The sequence below is a fragment of the Typopeltis vanoorti genome, chromosome 20 (assembly GCF_054136105.1).
Source record: "Typopeltis vanoorti isolate ZY-2024b chromosome 20, IOZ_Tvanoo_1.0, whole genome shotgun sequence".
NCBI classification, from domain to species: Eukaryota; Metazoa; Arthropoda; class Arachnida; order Uropygi; family Thelyphonidae; genus Typopeltis; species Typopeltis vanoorti.
The window spans coordinates 62442542-62459628 of record NC_143568.1 but is presented as its reverse complement, the minus strand read 5'-3'; the positions used below and the strand labels follow the sequence as shown (position 1 = coordinate 62459628).

Here is a 17087-nt window from a genome sequence, read left to right as displayed (position 1 = left end):
GACTTTTATATCTATTTATTTATTTTTATTTTTTATACGTTATGCGCCCCAAACCTAGTTGCACCCATGGCGGGCGTCTCTTTCGCCATGCCCTCGTTACGGCATGTAAAATAGTGCATTCTTTATTTGTCAATGTCTCGGCATACAATTTTTTACTGATTCGCGTCTTTTGCTCTTTTTTTTGGGGGGGGGGGGGGGTTGACTAATGAAAAGGATTCTTATTAATGGTACCATGGAGCTGATCCGCTCAGTGTGAAAACAAACGCGTTTTTTAGAGAAAAAAAGTTTAAATATATATTTTTTTTTTAACTTTAAAAACTTGTCTGACTATAAAGCCCGAGAGATGAAAATAATAAAAAAAGCCTCTTTATTACCGAAAAGGCACTAGTAGTTTCGTTTTGCTAGAAGACGAAATAGTGAAGATGAAGTTTTCATTGAAGTGAAAAAAAATCAGATGTATACATCGTACAAACATTACTTCTAAACAACTGCCGAAATATTAAATTAAAAACGGATTGCCAACAGGGGCGAATGCTGGTCCTGAGAGAACCTGTCCAGGCTCCAGAAGATGTTTTCTCGCAACTGGGAATTTATTTTCATGCAGGCTGAAGCTCAAGCAAAGGTAGATAAGAAACGTGACAAACTTGAAAGGAAAGTCCTAGATAGTCAAGAGCGAGCTTTTTGGGATGTTCATAGACCTGTAATCTTTGTTTTTCAGTTGAAGCTCTTCACTTAGCTCATTTGATGGCAGCTCATTGGTACTTTTTTCCCATTGATGATCATGTGCTTACTGTTAAAGCTGATGGTACATTCTACAGGTTTCAGACTCCTTATTTTTGGCCTCCCAACCTGGGAACCTGAAAACACTGATTATGCAGTATATTTATGTAAACGTACCATGCAGAATAAAAGTAGGGTTATGTTCCGAAATCGTTTTTATTTTTAATTATATAAACAACAATGACATATCCAACAAAAAATATTTTTATTTAATTAAGATAATTCATGTAAGTTAAGAAAACATATAAACTATGAAACAAATACATAGTATAAAAATTACAAATTGTACTTAAATTTCATCGCACATAATGCATAAATGTTTTAGGCAAAATAAAATAGTGCATATTTTAATCTTTCACAGCACGAGGATTTCAGGATTAGTTAATAAACGCTGGTTTTGCCATATAATCACCTGATGCATTACTACAAAACAGTAGAGTAATTCTATCTTTGGAAACTTTGAAACCAGGAGCTGATCTTTCATTTTTCGAAATATATGTTCGTTTTTGCACTTTTTTCCAATATAACTCGGATTCATCCGCATTGAACACCTGGTCTGCACTATAAATGTTTATAAACTTTGAGAGTTTTTTGTTTAATAAGTTTTCCATCCATAGGAATTTTCTTTTGAGGTGCAATCTTCTATCGAAATCATTAGAGATTTCTCCATTTTTCCATTAGAATATTGCGTGTACGAGCGACGGCTTTGCACTTATCGTTGACCAAGCAATAAACACTTTGTCGAATTTTATGTTCATTTTGTTTGATTGTTCGAATTGTTGATTCATTTAAATTCAAAGTCCCTGCAAAATCTCCTGGTTTTTCTCCATTTTTCAACCGATCCAAGATTTTGAATATTTTTCTTCGAGAGAAATTAATTTTGTTTTCAATGTTGGTTTTTCCCTTTCGTTGCAGTTTGTGACCATTACTATAAAAAAATAATTTTTTACACAAAAAAGCAAGCATTACATATTGTATGTAACTCACCAGAAAATAAAGTGCTCAGCTTGAGATGAACACACTTATGATTTTTAATGCACTTTTCTGGCAGAAACGAGGACAATTTTCAGCAATAAACGTTTTATACGGTAAACAATTGAGGTACATGCGTTCTAAAGGGTATTTCCCCTAATATAAATTTGCTGCTTATAATTACATGCGGGATACAGGCAGACACAAATTTAACGAAGATAAAATTTGATTTCTAAGTCCCGCTGTCAAAAACATGAAAAGATTAAGGGTTACTACAATTTTAGACCGCGTTATACGAGGGTTTGTTACCTGTATTTAGAAATTTATATACATTTAATCGTACAAATACAACATTTATTTTACAAATGATATTCTATCTTTTGCAATTTAGCTATTTGAATACAAATTCTACCCTACAGTTCTTCTTTATGAACTGGTCAATAACATCGTCATAAAAAGTTGGTTGTAACTTAATTTTCCCAAGCAACATGCACACTTGTAAAGGTTGGCTGAAGCTCACTGGCTATAGCTACTTTGACTGCGTATGGCCCGTGTTTAAGCAACAGGGTGAGATGACGTGGAGGGAACAGAAATGGCTACGCGTGCACATGGAATCACAGTGCTGAAGCGAGGACCTAGATGCTCCCACAACTGAGCAAGCAAAGGTAGCTTGACTAGTGTCGGCCTTCGATACACAACATAAAGCCCAATTATTGCCGCACAAGCTTAAAACGTCTTCTGTCTACAAAAATAAAAGCCTAAATGGAATGCTTATAAATGCATGCATTTATTAACAAATAAATATTACTTCTTTCTCAGTTAATGAGCTTGTGCAGCAAGCATGGAGAATTCGCCGCTGATTGCCAACACTTGAAGGAATTCTTGAACTAACTGCATTGTTGTGAACCTGATCGTGGTCTTGAATGCCATACCTCAATAGCAGTTGGGGTTGAGAACAATTTCCGTTGGTTCCAAACTTTATCTTTCAACCTTATCATAGTATCCATATATGATTTCAGTTTACTGAGTGTGTGTTTGGGGGGGGGGGGGTTCATTGTCAGGTCAGAACTAAGACAATGACTGAATATAGCCCATGCCCTAATTCTACTATAGGTGATATCTTTAACATGTTCTTCCATACAAAGCTCATTTGATTTCTGTTTTTTCCCCAAATTGTGAAGGCTGCCTGCCTGTTTGGCCTAGTGATTAGTGCATCTGCTCTCCAACCAAAAGGTTGTGGGTTCAAATCCCACTGTGGGCATGGATGTTTGTGATTATCTGTTAAAGTACTAGTTGGAGTGGTGGTGGTGGCCAGTTTGTTGTAGTTGGTAGATTGAGTAGCAGAGACAGTTGTAGAGTAGGTGTCCTCCCTGGAGGTGTCACGTAACAATAATAATATATATTTGCCAGTACAGGCAACAGAGGTTTGAACAAGTGATAATTCTGTTTGTATATAGTGTTTCTAAATAGGAAGTGACCAGAATTTATGCAATGAACTGAGTAGAGTGTCAAAACTTTTGTAGATAACTTACTTTGTCAAACAGTTAATACTTCTGTGGTGGTGAGCACATTTGTAAAGAGGAAAGTGACATCAAACTAACCAGGATTTCATCCCTTTGCAGATGTATGTCATTAATCATAATTGCAAAGTGTTCAGAATTCATAATATATGAATTAATAGAATCTGTCAAAGCTTTCAGTAATTTAGCCAGATGTTTTTTAAGTAGGGGAGGGGTGCTTAAGGGTCATAGCTGGGAGGAAATCTTCATGTAGCCTGTTAAGGAATGTAAAGAACAAGGCTTGTAACCCAGTTTCCAATCCTCACCTTCTCGTGGTGCACCCTGTGAGGTATTTACCTGGATACTGAACAAATGAGGATAGGCTGGCAATTTGGTATTTAGCCAACTAAATTGTATTCTTATTGGCTTAAACCATAATGCATACTGATGGTACAACATGGCAGAATTACATGCCAGCTGAGGAATCACGCAGTTCAACAAGGCCCCCCCCCCCATTGTTTTCATCGGGGAAATAAGGTGAATAGTGAAAAGTCAGCTACTGGAACAAATCTTGGACCATATCCCAATTCATCATCATCACAGCATTCAAGATTGACACAATCAACATAAGAAGCATCAATGGAAGAAAAATGGAACTAGCAGAAGAATTGAATAAATATCAGATCAATATATTAGGTGTTATGAAAAAAGACAAAAAAAAAAAGAGGTGAGCTCTTTTTAAGCAACAAATACAAGATGATATATGCAGGCAATAAGTGCCCTTGACCATATTGTTTAATCTGTCTCAACTGTGGATTAGTTCTGAGGAGGTGGAAAGAAGGGGGGAAATAGTTCCATTGCATAAAGGAGGCTCCAAATTGATGTAGCAAATTACCGACCAGTTAGCATATCATGAGTTGTTGTCAGGGTATTGGAGAAGTTGTCAAGAGCAAAATATGGGAATGGGTAGATGGAAATAGGATACTATATGGGGGGAGCCTGGTTTTGTGGAGGGTATGTCATGTCTCATTAACTTGCTTACATTTTATAATACAATGACAGCTGAGTTGGATAAAGGTAATTGGTGTACAGTGATACTTCTGGACTTTGCAAAGGCCTTTGACAGGATACCACATGGAATTCTAATCAGTAAACTGCAGCACATGGGGATTGATATAGGATAGGTGAGATAGATAGGTTGTTGATGGAGAGATATCAGAGTAGTTTTTTCAGGAGTAAAGTCCAAAAGAAGGCCTGTGACTAGTAGCGTGCTGCAGGGCTCTGCTCTAGGACTGCTACTATTTAATTTCTACATTAACGATATAGGAAGGGATCTGAGAGGAACTGTTCAGTTATTTGCCGATGATGAAAAGTTGGGTAGAGCAATAGTTAATACAGATGTCAAAATTTTGCAGGATGATTTGGACAGATTGGCAGACTGGGCAAAGGAGAATGGATGTCAGTTTACTGTGGCAAAGTGTAAGGTTATGCATTTTGGAATGAAAATATTACCAGCTGTATGCCACATTGGTGGAATTATACTCCTGGAAATTGATGAAGCCAGAGACTTGGGAATGTTAGTGGATAGGGAGTTAGTTTATGGGACACATAGCAACAATGACTAAAGCAGATTACTTGGTTACTGAAGAATACTTTGATGAGTAGAGAGAAGCAGATTGTTCCTCTTTATCGAGCCTTATAAGACCAGATCTAGACTACTGCATGCAGATCTGGGTGGCAGAGTTTCTTGGTAATCAGGAGGAAGTGGAGAGGATCCAGAGGCGAGTGACCAAGATGGTAGCAGGTCAATGGAATAAATCTTATGAGAACAGGTTGAAGATTTGTGGGTTACAGAAAGTGGTTGACAGGCAGAAAGGAATGATATGATAGAAATACAAATTACTGAAGGGTTTTATATTAATTCAGAGGAAATTTTTCAGAACAGGTCTGATGGTGAGAGAACTAGGGACCATCCTTGGAAACTGAGTAAGTGTGTAGTTAGCAAGGATGTTAGAATTAGGTTTTTTGCTTGGAGAGGTGAATGAGTGGAATAGGTTGCCAGAGTCTGTTGTAGGTGCCACTGTGAATGAGTCACAGTGGTACCCACAACACTCACAAAGTATGATAGATACTATGCAAATGTTGGATAGTTCTTGACATTATGTTTAGGCAGTACCATCAACAGGGTGTAGCATAGAGGCAGCCTGCCTCACAGCGCGGCTTAATAAGGGTGCTCGTTCAGCCATATTGCGATAGGCACTGCCGCTACTAATAATTTCTGGTAGCATAGAAAGTGCAGAAAGAAGTTTTTCCAAGCTTAAACTGATTAAAAATTATTTGCGAACAGCAATGACCCAAGAAAGATTGTTGGTCTAGCAACTGTATCAATAGAGGTGGACATAGCTTATGATTTAAATTTAGAAGAGCTTATAAACAGTTTTATTGTGCGATATCCCCATAGAACAAAAATTTAATTAATATCATGTAATCATTTTTCATTAATGTTTCTCTTGTAATAAAAACAAAATAGTAATTGGAAATTTTCTTATATTTTTGTCTTATAATCCATCAGGGACGATATTGAATTGCTTGCCTCAGGGCACGATCTAATCTGGTGACGGCCCTGTGTTTTAGGGCCTCCCTCGATGAGTCTAAGGACTCCTTGGAGTAGCCTATAATAATAATAATCAGCACAAAGGAGCAGCTGTAGCATTCAAGGATAATCTCCTTGAATGGCAGGCAATATCAAATTAAGTGATGTGGACAAATATTAGGCATAGAAATGTTTTGAAAAAATTTGGAGAAAAAAAAAGCCAAGCTAATAATAATGGTAATTACCTGCTGTACGTCTATTCAGGACATCGGCTAGTTATTGCTGACACCAGGTTCTATCATAAAAATGTGCACAAAATCACATGAAGAGAAGATTCAGGAAATAAGTGTCATTGAATATGTGGTTGTTAATTAGTGATGTTTTCTCACTGGTTTCAGGACACGAAATTGGAAGTGAACACCGTTTAGTTTTGAGTAGGATAAAACTGAAGTTTTTATCAAAAAGAAGTGCATGTAAGAAAGTATCAACTTTGTAAAAGATCAACTTTGATTTAAAACAAATCAAAGTTGATCTTTTAGACATGAACTGTAAACTCAGTTCATGTCTAACATTAAACACAAACATTATTTAAGAAAAAATTAAACAGTTTAAAAACAAGAACAAAACCTTGGAGACTCACTGGCAAACTCTGAAGAAAACATGATACATTCAGCCAGCAAAGCGAGTTGTCTGTGCAAGTCTTGGGAAGTCAAAGAGGCAGTGAAGAAGAAAGTTCCTAGTAAGTCGGCTTGTGCTCTTAGAAAATGCAGAGAAAAATGTAAGAAAGAGAATTAATATGTAAAACTAGCTAAACAAAATTTCCAAAGTCATGGGAAGACTTTGGAAATAACTTCGAAAATAAATATCAGGAAGGTGGCAAAATATTCTGGAGACTATTAAAAAGCTTAGAAATGGAGAAAAGATTACTATAAAAGGAATTGGAGATGATAAAGGGGACATGAAAACAGGAGATATTCTAGATGTCTAGAGTAATTAGTTTGAAAGGATGCTAAAAGAAATAAGCATCCTTTCTATCACAAGAACCATCACACCTTCAAATTTCATAGTTGGGGTTATGCACTCTGGTAAGGTGTTCACCAGGCATCCACCACACCCATCCATCTGCTTGGTAGAGAGTGCAATGCAATTCATTGCTCCATAACACAGCTTTCCAAGCTTCCACATCCCACTGTATATGCTCTTTGCACTACTGAAGATGACTTGTTTGGGTAATGTTGGGATTGCATATTGTGGTCCTATCATGGAAACCGATGTTGTGAGCCTTGTTTCAGAATGTTTTTGTGCAGATTTGTGTTCTATTTCATGCCTGGAACTCCAGAAGGAAAGTAATAATGGTTAACATTGCTGGTGAAGAATATTTGAAAACGTTTAAACAATGGAAAGCATGCATTTGATGTCATGTTAGCTGCTGGTTCGTGTGTTGCTATAACATCCTGCTGGCAGATACAAGTGTGTTGTGATGGATTAAGAAAGATCAGATTGTAATGTCATCCCTTGTTTCTTGTTACACTGTAGAGAATATTTCATATCATTTCAGCCGATTCTATGAATGCTTTTGAGTAAAAGTAGTAATCAATGTTGGACATTTCAGTTTGTTGTCATTCTACTTAATGTTTTGTATCTGTTGTATGTTCTGTCAGCCCTGATTTTTGCTTTCTTTCATGCTCAATGTCCTTGATGTGTTCCAATTGGCGTATCTCCACAGATCTGCCAATTTGTTCTATGTAGTTGCAGCCCACAACTGCAGTTGATCTTGATTTTTTAAGTGGCAGATGTGGTGGTTTCGAATGATTGGAGATTTTGTTAGAAAGAGTAGAAAGCAACTTTTAGATTTTTGCAAAGCAGTCTTGCTGTTTTATCTGTGATTGGTTATATGTATGGGAGAATCACTACTCCTTTATATTCTTGGATTATTTGTTCTTCTGTTTGTTTTGGAGGTCGAGATAGAATTTTTTTGACTAATGTTCTATTATGGTCATTTTTTGGAAGGACAGAATTAGAATAGTGTAGCTCTTGATTTCTTTTATCTATATTCATGGAAACGTTTGTGGGCTCTATTGCGTAAGGAACGGATGATGCCTATTTTTTTGTGCTGGGTGGTGATGAGAGTTGACGTCCTACATTAGTTAGTTTCCTGTAGACTGAGAAGTTGAGTGTGTTTTGCCCTGACAATTGACAGTAGATAACTCCTGTCAATTCCCCATCTGTATAATATTGAAATCCAGTATTATTCATAAAAGCATAGTTTGAAATCTCCTTGTTAAGTAAGAAATGTTATATATAATTATATATATATAATTATAAAAAGATGCATTTTGTGATATCTTTCTTGTATAGTGATATCATTTATTATCTTAATATTGAACTTAGATCTGCTGAACCATTTTTTTTTGTGTATACAGTAGATCCTGATTTATGCTTATGCATAGACCCACACCTCACTGTGAAGGTATTTGAAACCAAATCCAACTGAATAGGGTAGTTAATCCTTATTTCCAAAAGTGTCTAATACCTGCATATTGTGTGTGTGTGTGTGTTCTTAAGGATGGTTTGCCTGTTTTGAGGGATGAAAAATCCGAATTTCTGGGAGGAAAAAACCCTTCACTTCAGTATGTGACTGAATAACTCAAATACTGAAAAAATTCAAACCCAGGTCTTTCCAACCAAAGAACTTTTCTAAACCAATTGCGCTATGCAGACTGGTACAGTAGATATAAATTTGTTGTTTGTTTTTTACCTAATTTTGCCATTAAAATGGTCCAGTTACAACACAAAAAAATGTGGGTATTTCAAATTAATTTTTCTAATAAAAATAGAATTATAACAGGAAAAAGGAAAACTTTCTTTATTATTATTATTCAGGCCTCCATGGAGTCAAAAGACTCATCATGGGAGGTCCCTCCTAAGAAATACAAAGTCTATCATACCACTCCTTAAACTCACTGACTGTTCTCACCCTCACCACTCTATCAGGTAGTGCATTCCACGGCTCAACCACCCTCCATGCAAAGAAACCACTCCTCACCCTCTTGCTCACAGTTTCCTTTCGTAACTTCCAGGGATGGCCACTTGTCATCACTCCTTCCTGCTGTTCAACCAAGCGAAAGAACTCCCCAGTGTCAACCCTGTAACCACCTCTCAACAGTTTAAAAATCTCAATCATATCACCTCTCCTTCTATCCACCAAAACTCTGCAGTCCACATTCCCTCAGCCGATCCTCATAACTATCCTTGTACAGTCCTGAAACCATCTTTGTTATCTGCCTTTGTAAACTTTCCACAGTTAATTTATCCCCTTTAAATCCTGGGACCAAATCTGAGAACAATAATCCAAGTGTGGTCTGATCAGAGACTTATACAACGGAATGATAACCCTCTTATCTCTGCAGGTCAGTGTCCTTCTCATAATTGCAGCAATTTACCTTTACCACCTTTGCAATATGTCCCCTAAACTTCAGGTTTCTATCAATCATCAACCCCAGATCTCTTGTCTCCCCTACTTTCTCAAGTATAACTCCTCCCATAGAGTATGCAGCATCCCATCGATGTTTCCCAAACCTCAAGACATTACATTTTGCTGCATTAAACTGACAGCCCCATTCATTTGCCCATCTATCTAGCTTATTTAAATCCTCTTGCAGGGCTACCACATCTGCACTATTACTAATAATCCTTCCCAGCTTCGCATCATCTGCACGCAACTGAATATCCGCTTGCAATCCACTGGCAATGTCATTGATATAAAGGTTAAACAATATAGGTCCTAGTACTGAGCCCTGTGGGACCCCACTTGTAACCCTCTGCCTCCTTGAAACTGCTCCACCATACACAACTCTCTGATACCTATCAGACAGCCAATCCTGAATCCAGTTGACCAATCTGACATCCAGACCCATGTGCTGCAACTTAAATATCAGCTTATCATGTGGCACCCTGTCAAATGCCTTCGCTAAGTCTAAGAAAATTGCAGTATATGCCTTTCCCTCATCTATGTTCTTGTAACTTTATTATAAAAGGCTAGCATATTGCTAAAACAAGAGCACCCTTTCACAAATCCATGTCGACTCTCACAGATAACATTACCCTCGTCTGCCCAATGCTGTATATGGTCCCTCACTACTTTCTCCAAGATCTTAACAACTACTGATGACACACAGACTGGCCTATAATTAGATACTTTCAGTCTGTTACCACCATTATGCAATGACACTATCTTACCTTCCTTCCATTCCCTGGGCACCTTTGCCAAAGCCAGACTTTCATTGAAAAGCAGGTTAAAGGCACTGTCAGTTCCCTAGCACATTCTCTCAAAACTCTGCATGAAATACCATCCAGTCCGACAGCTTTACTGACATCTAGAGTACTCAGTATCTGAAACACACTCTCCTCCTGTACTTCTAAACCTCGAACCAGCCCTATCCCTCTAGCATTAAAACTGACTCCTCTAGGATGAAATACTCCAATAAAGTGTTCATTGAACAATTCCACTATGTCCTCTGCATCAGTCACTCTATTCCCATTTTTATCCCACAATATCATTCTTCCACAGTCATTTCTCCTCCTACTGGCCACATAACTAAAAAATTCCCTGGGATTTTCTTTGGATCTTAGAGCCAATCTCCTCTCATATTCCAGTTTTGCTTTCCTTACCACACTAGTCACTCTTCTGGCCTGTGTCTTATATTCTTCATGCATCTTCTCTTCACCTGTCTCCTTATATCTCTTCCATAGCCTCTTTTTTGCATGCAATTCCTGTTTAATATTGTTTGTCATCCACTTTACTCCAAATTGTGTTCTCTTCTTCACTCGTGGTATACAACTTACCACATTGCTGCTAACAAATATTCTTTCACAATTTCCCACGCACTAATGATATCCCGGCCTTCCAATTCCTCCCTCCATGAAACTTCCCAAAGTTGACGTCTAAGACTTATAATCACCTGCATTATAATTCCACATAAGTTCCCGTCTCTTTGATACTCCTGCGTGTCTATTCATTTTCCAAGTCAAAACCATATGGTCACTCTCTCCAACTGGTGGGAGAGATGTCAACTCAGTTATTATCAACTCTTCTGATGCTATAACCAAATCCAAAACTCTTGAACCTCTTGTTCCCTCTGTTACATGTTGCCTAAGACATTTGTCCCTCAAGAATTCTAGAAATTCCATTCCCCTATTGCTACATGCATCTTCCTCTCTCCAATTTATACTACTGTAGTTAAAATCTCCCATAACAATCATTCTTCTTGCACTTGCCAAACTTAACTGTCTAAACATCTCATGGTCCCCATCCTCTGTGCTCCTGGGTCTGTAGCAACACCCTACTAAATATCCTGTCTTACCTATCTCTACCTCACACCATACGCTCTCAAAATCATTTGTCTCACTTCCTTCCATAGCCTCCACTCTTAGAGGACATAGGTCATCACTTATCATAAGCAGTACCCCACCACCACGCTTTCCCCTCCTATCCTGACGAAAAATGCTATACCCAGCGACTTCTATTCCTGTTGTTATATCCCCTTCTGTCAACCATGTCTCAGTGAGCGCAATAATTTTTGGCCAGGCTGATGCTATCTGCGCCACCAATTCCTCTCCCTTATTCCAGATACTCCTGCCATTAGTATAAAGCATATAAATGCCATTGTTTCTATACCCAGCATTATCCCTTCTAGACTCCACTGGGCTCAGTGTTACCTGACATCATCTCCCTTCTCCCAAGTATCCATTCCCACAAGAGGCCACCCCTGCTATCATCCTCCCTGGGACACACTGACTCGTTCAGAATAGCAATCTCTCCAGATGCCTACGTCCTTCCTCATTCAAATGTAAACTGTCTCTCACATACAATTCCTCTCTTTCCTCAAACGCACTCCAAGCATCCACATATACCAGTCCTCCCTTGTCACACATTCTTGCTATTATGCCATTCAATAACACTGCTCTTCTGCTCAGCTCATCATTATCATACCTAGGCAACACGCACACTATTTTTCCTCTCTCTCTCTCTCTCTCTCTGTCTTCTTCCGTACAGTGTCAAGCAAAAATCTCATATCTCTCGCTGCCCAACTTACATTACCACTTAAGGTAGTATTGAACCAATAATTAGTTTTAATAGCAACAACAGACATACAATCTATTCCACATCTTGACAGATTTTTACGATGTTTCAATCAGACCAACACAGCAAAATATGGAAATAGCATACATATGAATTACAAAAGTGTTCTTATTGGCACTAATGCATTTTGCGAAACACACCTGACTATTATTCTTTAAGATATGATGTATAACCACCATTCATGCTTATTCAATTATTGTACCAGTAACTTTTTGATTCTAGAGTAATTTTTGATTCATATTTGGCAGTTAATCTACCAGCAGCTATTTAAAAATGCCATACAATCATGTAGTAATCCTGCATAATCATGATTCTATAGGGCCTGGCTTACCTTATGAAGCTAGCACATGCCCTGAAATTGTTTAATGTAATCAGTCAACTTTTACCAAATTCTAATCTAAGTCCACCAGAACTCGTAATTAGTAGACTACAGATCTCTTTGAACTTATTTCTTTAAAATAAAAAAAAAGTTACCTTGTTGAACAAGTTTTTACTTTTTGTATTTTTCAAAGAAAGTTGGATTGCTAATTAAGGCCTTCTGTAATGATCCAAAGTTTGCATGGCTGTAATGTTAACCACGCTACCGGCTAAGACGTCTACGGACATCAAGGTTATCGTGGAGTGAAGTGCATATTAAAATTGTAATACCATTACATTGAAATATATGATAGATACGAAGCATACGAGGATGTGTATTTTATCCACAAGGGCCAGTTAGGTTGTTAATCAAAGATTAAAACTTGTATTAGTCATTGAATGTACTGCTCACCACTGCAGAAGATTCATGTGGATATTGGTAGTGGGCAGTAGATGTCATTAGTGTCGATTATGATAACATAATAAAATGATGATGGTAGTAGCAGTTAGTGTAATTGATAAATTAATTGGCAGAGATGGAGATTTATAGAGTTGGTGCCCTCCCTCGATGAGTCTTTGGACTCCTTGGAGGTGACACAAAAAAAAAAAATATTGAAGCATTTTAATATCACTAAACAAACAAATAAGTTATTTCCTTAAATGTAATAAAGTAGATCTTCTTCTCCCTTCTACGTGTTAGGCCTACTGGCCTGTTACAGAGCTATCTGAAGTCCTTATAAGTCTTACCTGTCCTGAGGATAAAGTGACTAGCCCTCCCCTATGGCTGTAACTGCATGTGTTCACAGGGCTGATTTGCCTGCTTGTTAGAGGAAAACCCCTAGATAAACTGGGGAGAAAAACCCTGCTGTCAATGCCCAAGACCGGCTAAGTTGGCTATGTCTGAGAAGGATCCTTAAGCTCCTCGCATCAGCAATGAGAATCGAACCCTGGACACTCCTTTCCAAGGCATACGGTTGTGAAGTTTCCCAGGCATATTATGGCTAATTGCATGGACAAATTAGCTCTTAAATCCAACAAAATACCCATTTTGTTGAAATTGCCTTTGAAATTAATATTCATTTCAATGGAAATTGGTGATTTAGATTAATATTAACTAAGTAGCAATTATTTATATAGTAATAGTTATTTTGTAACTTCATTCATTGATATAATAAAACTTTTGTTAATTGTCTTGGTACTGTTTGTATGTTTTATAGTTAGAGCAACCAGTCTCATTTTCTTTGTTGGTGTTGGATCCTTGGTATGTTACAAAGTATATCATCATCTACGTCATGGACTTCCTGGTAAGCCTGACAAGAAAGATTCTGGTTCACTTCTTACCAAACATTCAAAGCATCCCTCTGAAGAACAGGTAGTAAATACTGATTACAATGATGCTGTGCTAAATTCCGCTTCTCTACAGGTAATGTCACCATCTCTTCTATATTGAATAATATGTATCATTATAATTGTATTGGTTGAGAAACATCCTTTGGTACATTTTCATTATTTATAGGAAGTTATCTCAAGATCCTTTAATATGTTAGTTGCATGAGCACATTGAAATCTATATAGTTATGGCTTGTCAAATGAGATCTACTATTTTCTCATAATATCATGATATCAGCATATTTTTATTCCCATAGTGTAACATGGCATATGACTTCCACTGCACAGTGAAAAACTGCCACTGACTTATTACAAGCATAAAGTAACTGTTACTAGGTATACAAGAATTTGAGGAAAAGTAAGAAGCTACTATTTAGCCAGAGAGCAGAAGGCATGATTGTCATTTAGACATTGTATAAGTTTGGATAGTATATACTCGTTCAAAATCAGTTCGGATTTTCTTTTTTTTTTTTTTTTCCCCTAAATATTTGATTCACACAAAAGCGAAAGGCCACAAGACCTATAGCACATTAGTGCAGTGTGTGGGCAAGAGGAATATAAGAAAGGAGGAATCTTTCACATTTTGCTTGAACCCTTGAGGGTTGTAATCTATGGGAAAGGCAGAGTTGGGAAGACTGTTACAAAAGACAAAATAGATGGAATGAAAGAGGAGGCAGTGAAGTCGGTTCGGTGAGTTTCAAGATGGACTGCAAAAGGGTGTTGGTTAGCTAGTGGCTCTTGTTTTAATGATTTTGGAGGAGAGTGGAAGAATAATAGTGGCCAATTCAGCAGAGCACTGTCTATGAACGTATCTGTTGGAGAGGCACAAGGCAAAAACTGAATGTCTGAGTGAGAGAAGGATTATTAATTAGGCAGATTTCCCTTTTCTGGATAGAATTGAGCAATCTTAGAGAGGATTTTGGTGCACCACCCCATATATGAGAACAGTATTTCATGGATAGGCAGATTTGGGATTTGATAGAGTTAGCAGCTGTGGAGGTGTGAAGTAGTCTTGTGCAAAAAAAGTATGTTTTTTCGGTAGCTGGTTGTGCCAGAAAGATCTCAGTATTACTGAAGGTAAGGAGAGAGAGGGATGTGAGCTTTTTTTCTTGCAAGAGAACAGACAGGACTAAGTTTTGGTAGCACTGTAGTTTACAAGGTTGTCTTTGCTCCACTGGGATATAGTTAGGAGAGATCTGTGTTCAGGTCACTGGTCATGGTAGATATTGAGGAATCTAATACAAGGTTAGGTTTGTTGAATGATAAAGGAGGAATGAAGTGTGCTGTCATCAGCAAAGCTATGGATAGGATTGGAAATCTGTGAGAGTAGGTCATTTATCATTATAACTTTATATACAAGAGGAAGAGAGTGGGTGAAAGAACAGAACACCATCATGCCAGTGAGAAAGTTGGCAATCCAGTTGCAGTGTGGAAGACAGTTTGAAATGCCTTTTGAAATGTTGAGGGTAACCACATGAGTTTCTCCAAATTTTTCCATGGCTTGAGTCCAGAGGTGGGTGGTGAAAACAAGATCAGCTGCAGATTGCAAGTGGCAGAATGCATACTGCTTGTCACTGATTAGTTGGTATGTCTCTAGGTGGTTCAAAAGTTGGTTGTTGATGACCCTCTCCATAATTTTAGAGAGAATAGAAGTGAGAGCAATTGGACAGTAGTTTGTTGGTTGACTTTTAACACCTCTTTTTTTTGGGATGGGCTGAATAGGGACCTGTTTCCATTGTAGGATAGATGCTAGTTGAATAGGACAGATTAAAGAGGTGATATAGGTGTTGGTTCTGGGGCTCAAATTTTTAACACAGTTGGTTGACTTTTAACACCTCTTTTTTTTTGGGATGGGCTGAATAGGGACCTGTTTCCATTGTAGGATAGATGCTAGTTGAATAGGACAGATTAAAGAGGTGATATAGGTGTTGGTTCTGGGGCTCAAATTTTTAACACAGTAGGTAGGATATCACCAGAACCAGATGCCTTGTGTTCAGGTTATTTCTTTTTTGTCAGAAGACTGTGGGTGACATGAAGGGAGCCATTATTGGTAAAGTGCTCCACTTTGCCCAGTTCATCAGTGGGAATTGGAAGAGAAGAGTAATGCCAGTAAGTTGGCCTTGTCTTTAGGTTTATTTATTTCATATGGGATTTCTCCCCCTTTCCTTAGGACAGATTGAGCCCTCCTAATTAGGGATTATGTGTTTTATGACTATACATCTGTGTGTGTTCACAGGGCTGGTTTGCCTGTTCTGGGGACAAAAAACTTGAGTTTCCAGGTGAAAAACCCCCTGCCTCCATATGAAACCTGCTAACTCACCTTTAGTCAAAAGAGACCAGATAAAGGTTCTCACATCTTGGAAAGGAATCAAACCCAAGTCTTTCCAACCAAAGGGCTTTGTCTATACTGACTGAGCTACAGAGGCTCTGTCTTTAGGTGAGGTAACTACAGTACGATCTGGATGTGAGAGTGGTGGAAACCTGAGTGGTTTCTACCACTCTCACCACTCAGAAGTTGCACTCAATGGCCTTGCAAAGGATCAAAAGGAGCAACTTCCATTTGGGCAGGAGGTGAGTTTGCAGCATTTGGCCCTTTCAAAGTGTGACTTGGACTTAGTGGTGATTCTTTTATAACTGTTGTGAGTTGCAGTATAGGCAGAGTAAGCAGCTGGAGCCATTTGTGGTAAGCAAAGTTTTTTTTTCCCTTTACTGAACTGGCACACTTTTTTGGGATCCAAGGTTTGGATAGTGGTTGAGAATTTGGAGTGGAATTAGGGATGAAAGTCTTCATTCTTGTGAGGATGATGTCTGTTATTCGGTCTGAGCAGGTGTTTGGATCAGAAGAACTGTAGCAGTAGTCTGACCATGGGAAGGAGTAATAGAAGTCACGCAGGTCTTCCTAGTTGGCACTCGTATAGTGCCAAAGGACACGAGACTGTGAACTGGTCAGTGGCAAAAGAGACTTCTATGAGGTTGTGATTTGAGTTTCAAAGAGAAAGAACTGACAACCACAGTATACTTGAAAGAGGTGTTTAGGAAGAGGTCAAGTGTGTTAGCAAATTGAAGGGAGTTGTCAGGTATTCTGGTAGAAAGATTGATGATCTCAGATAAGTCATTGTTGATGGCAAACACCTCAGCATCTCTGCCTGCTTGATTGGTGAAACTGGAGAAGGGAAGCCAATATGAGTTGTGGACATTGAATTCCCCAAGAAGGATGACCTCACTATTGGGGTATTTTGACGACTGCAGAAAGTTGAACTTTAGAGAAAGAGAGAGAGATAGTCAAGTGGTTGACTGAGTTTGGAGAGCAATAGAGGGCATATGAAAAGGGGCAGGATTTAGTAGGGAATTTTTG

The 17087-nt window shown here is 38.2% G+C and overlaps 1 protein-coding gene across 1 annotated transcript in view; it reads left to right on the top strand.

Annotated features, from left to right (window-relative positions):
• LOC150095490 (uncharacterized) overlaps positions 1–17087 on the top strand; it is a 157246-nt gene that overhangs the window by 79868 nt on the left and 60291 nt on the right. Inside the window, exon 2 of the mRNA XM_090410692.1 lies at positions 13561–13766. Within this exon, the coding sequence (XP_090266818.1) occupies positions 13561–13766 (206 nt within the window). The remainder of the gene's footprint in view (positions 1–13560; positions 13767–17087) is intronic.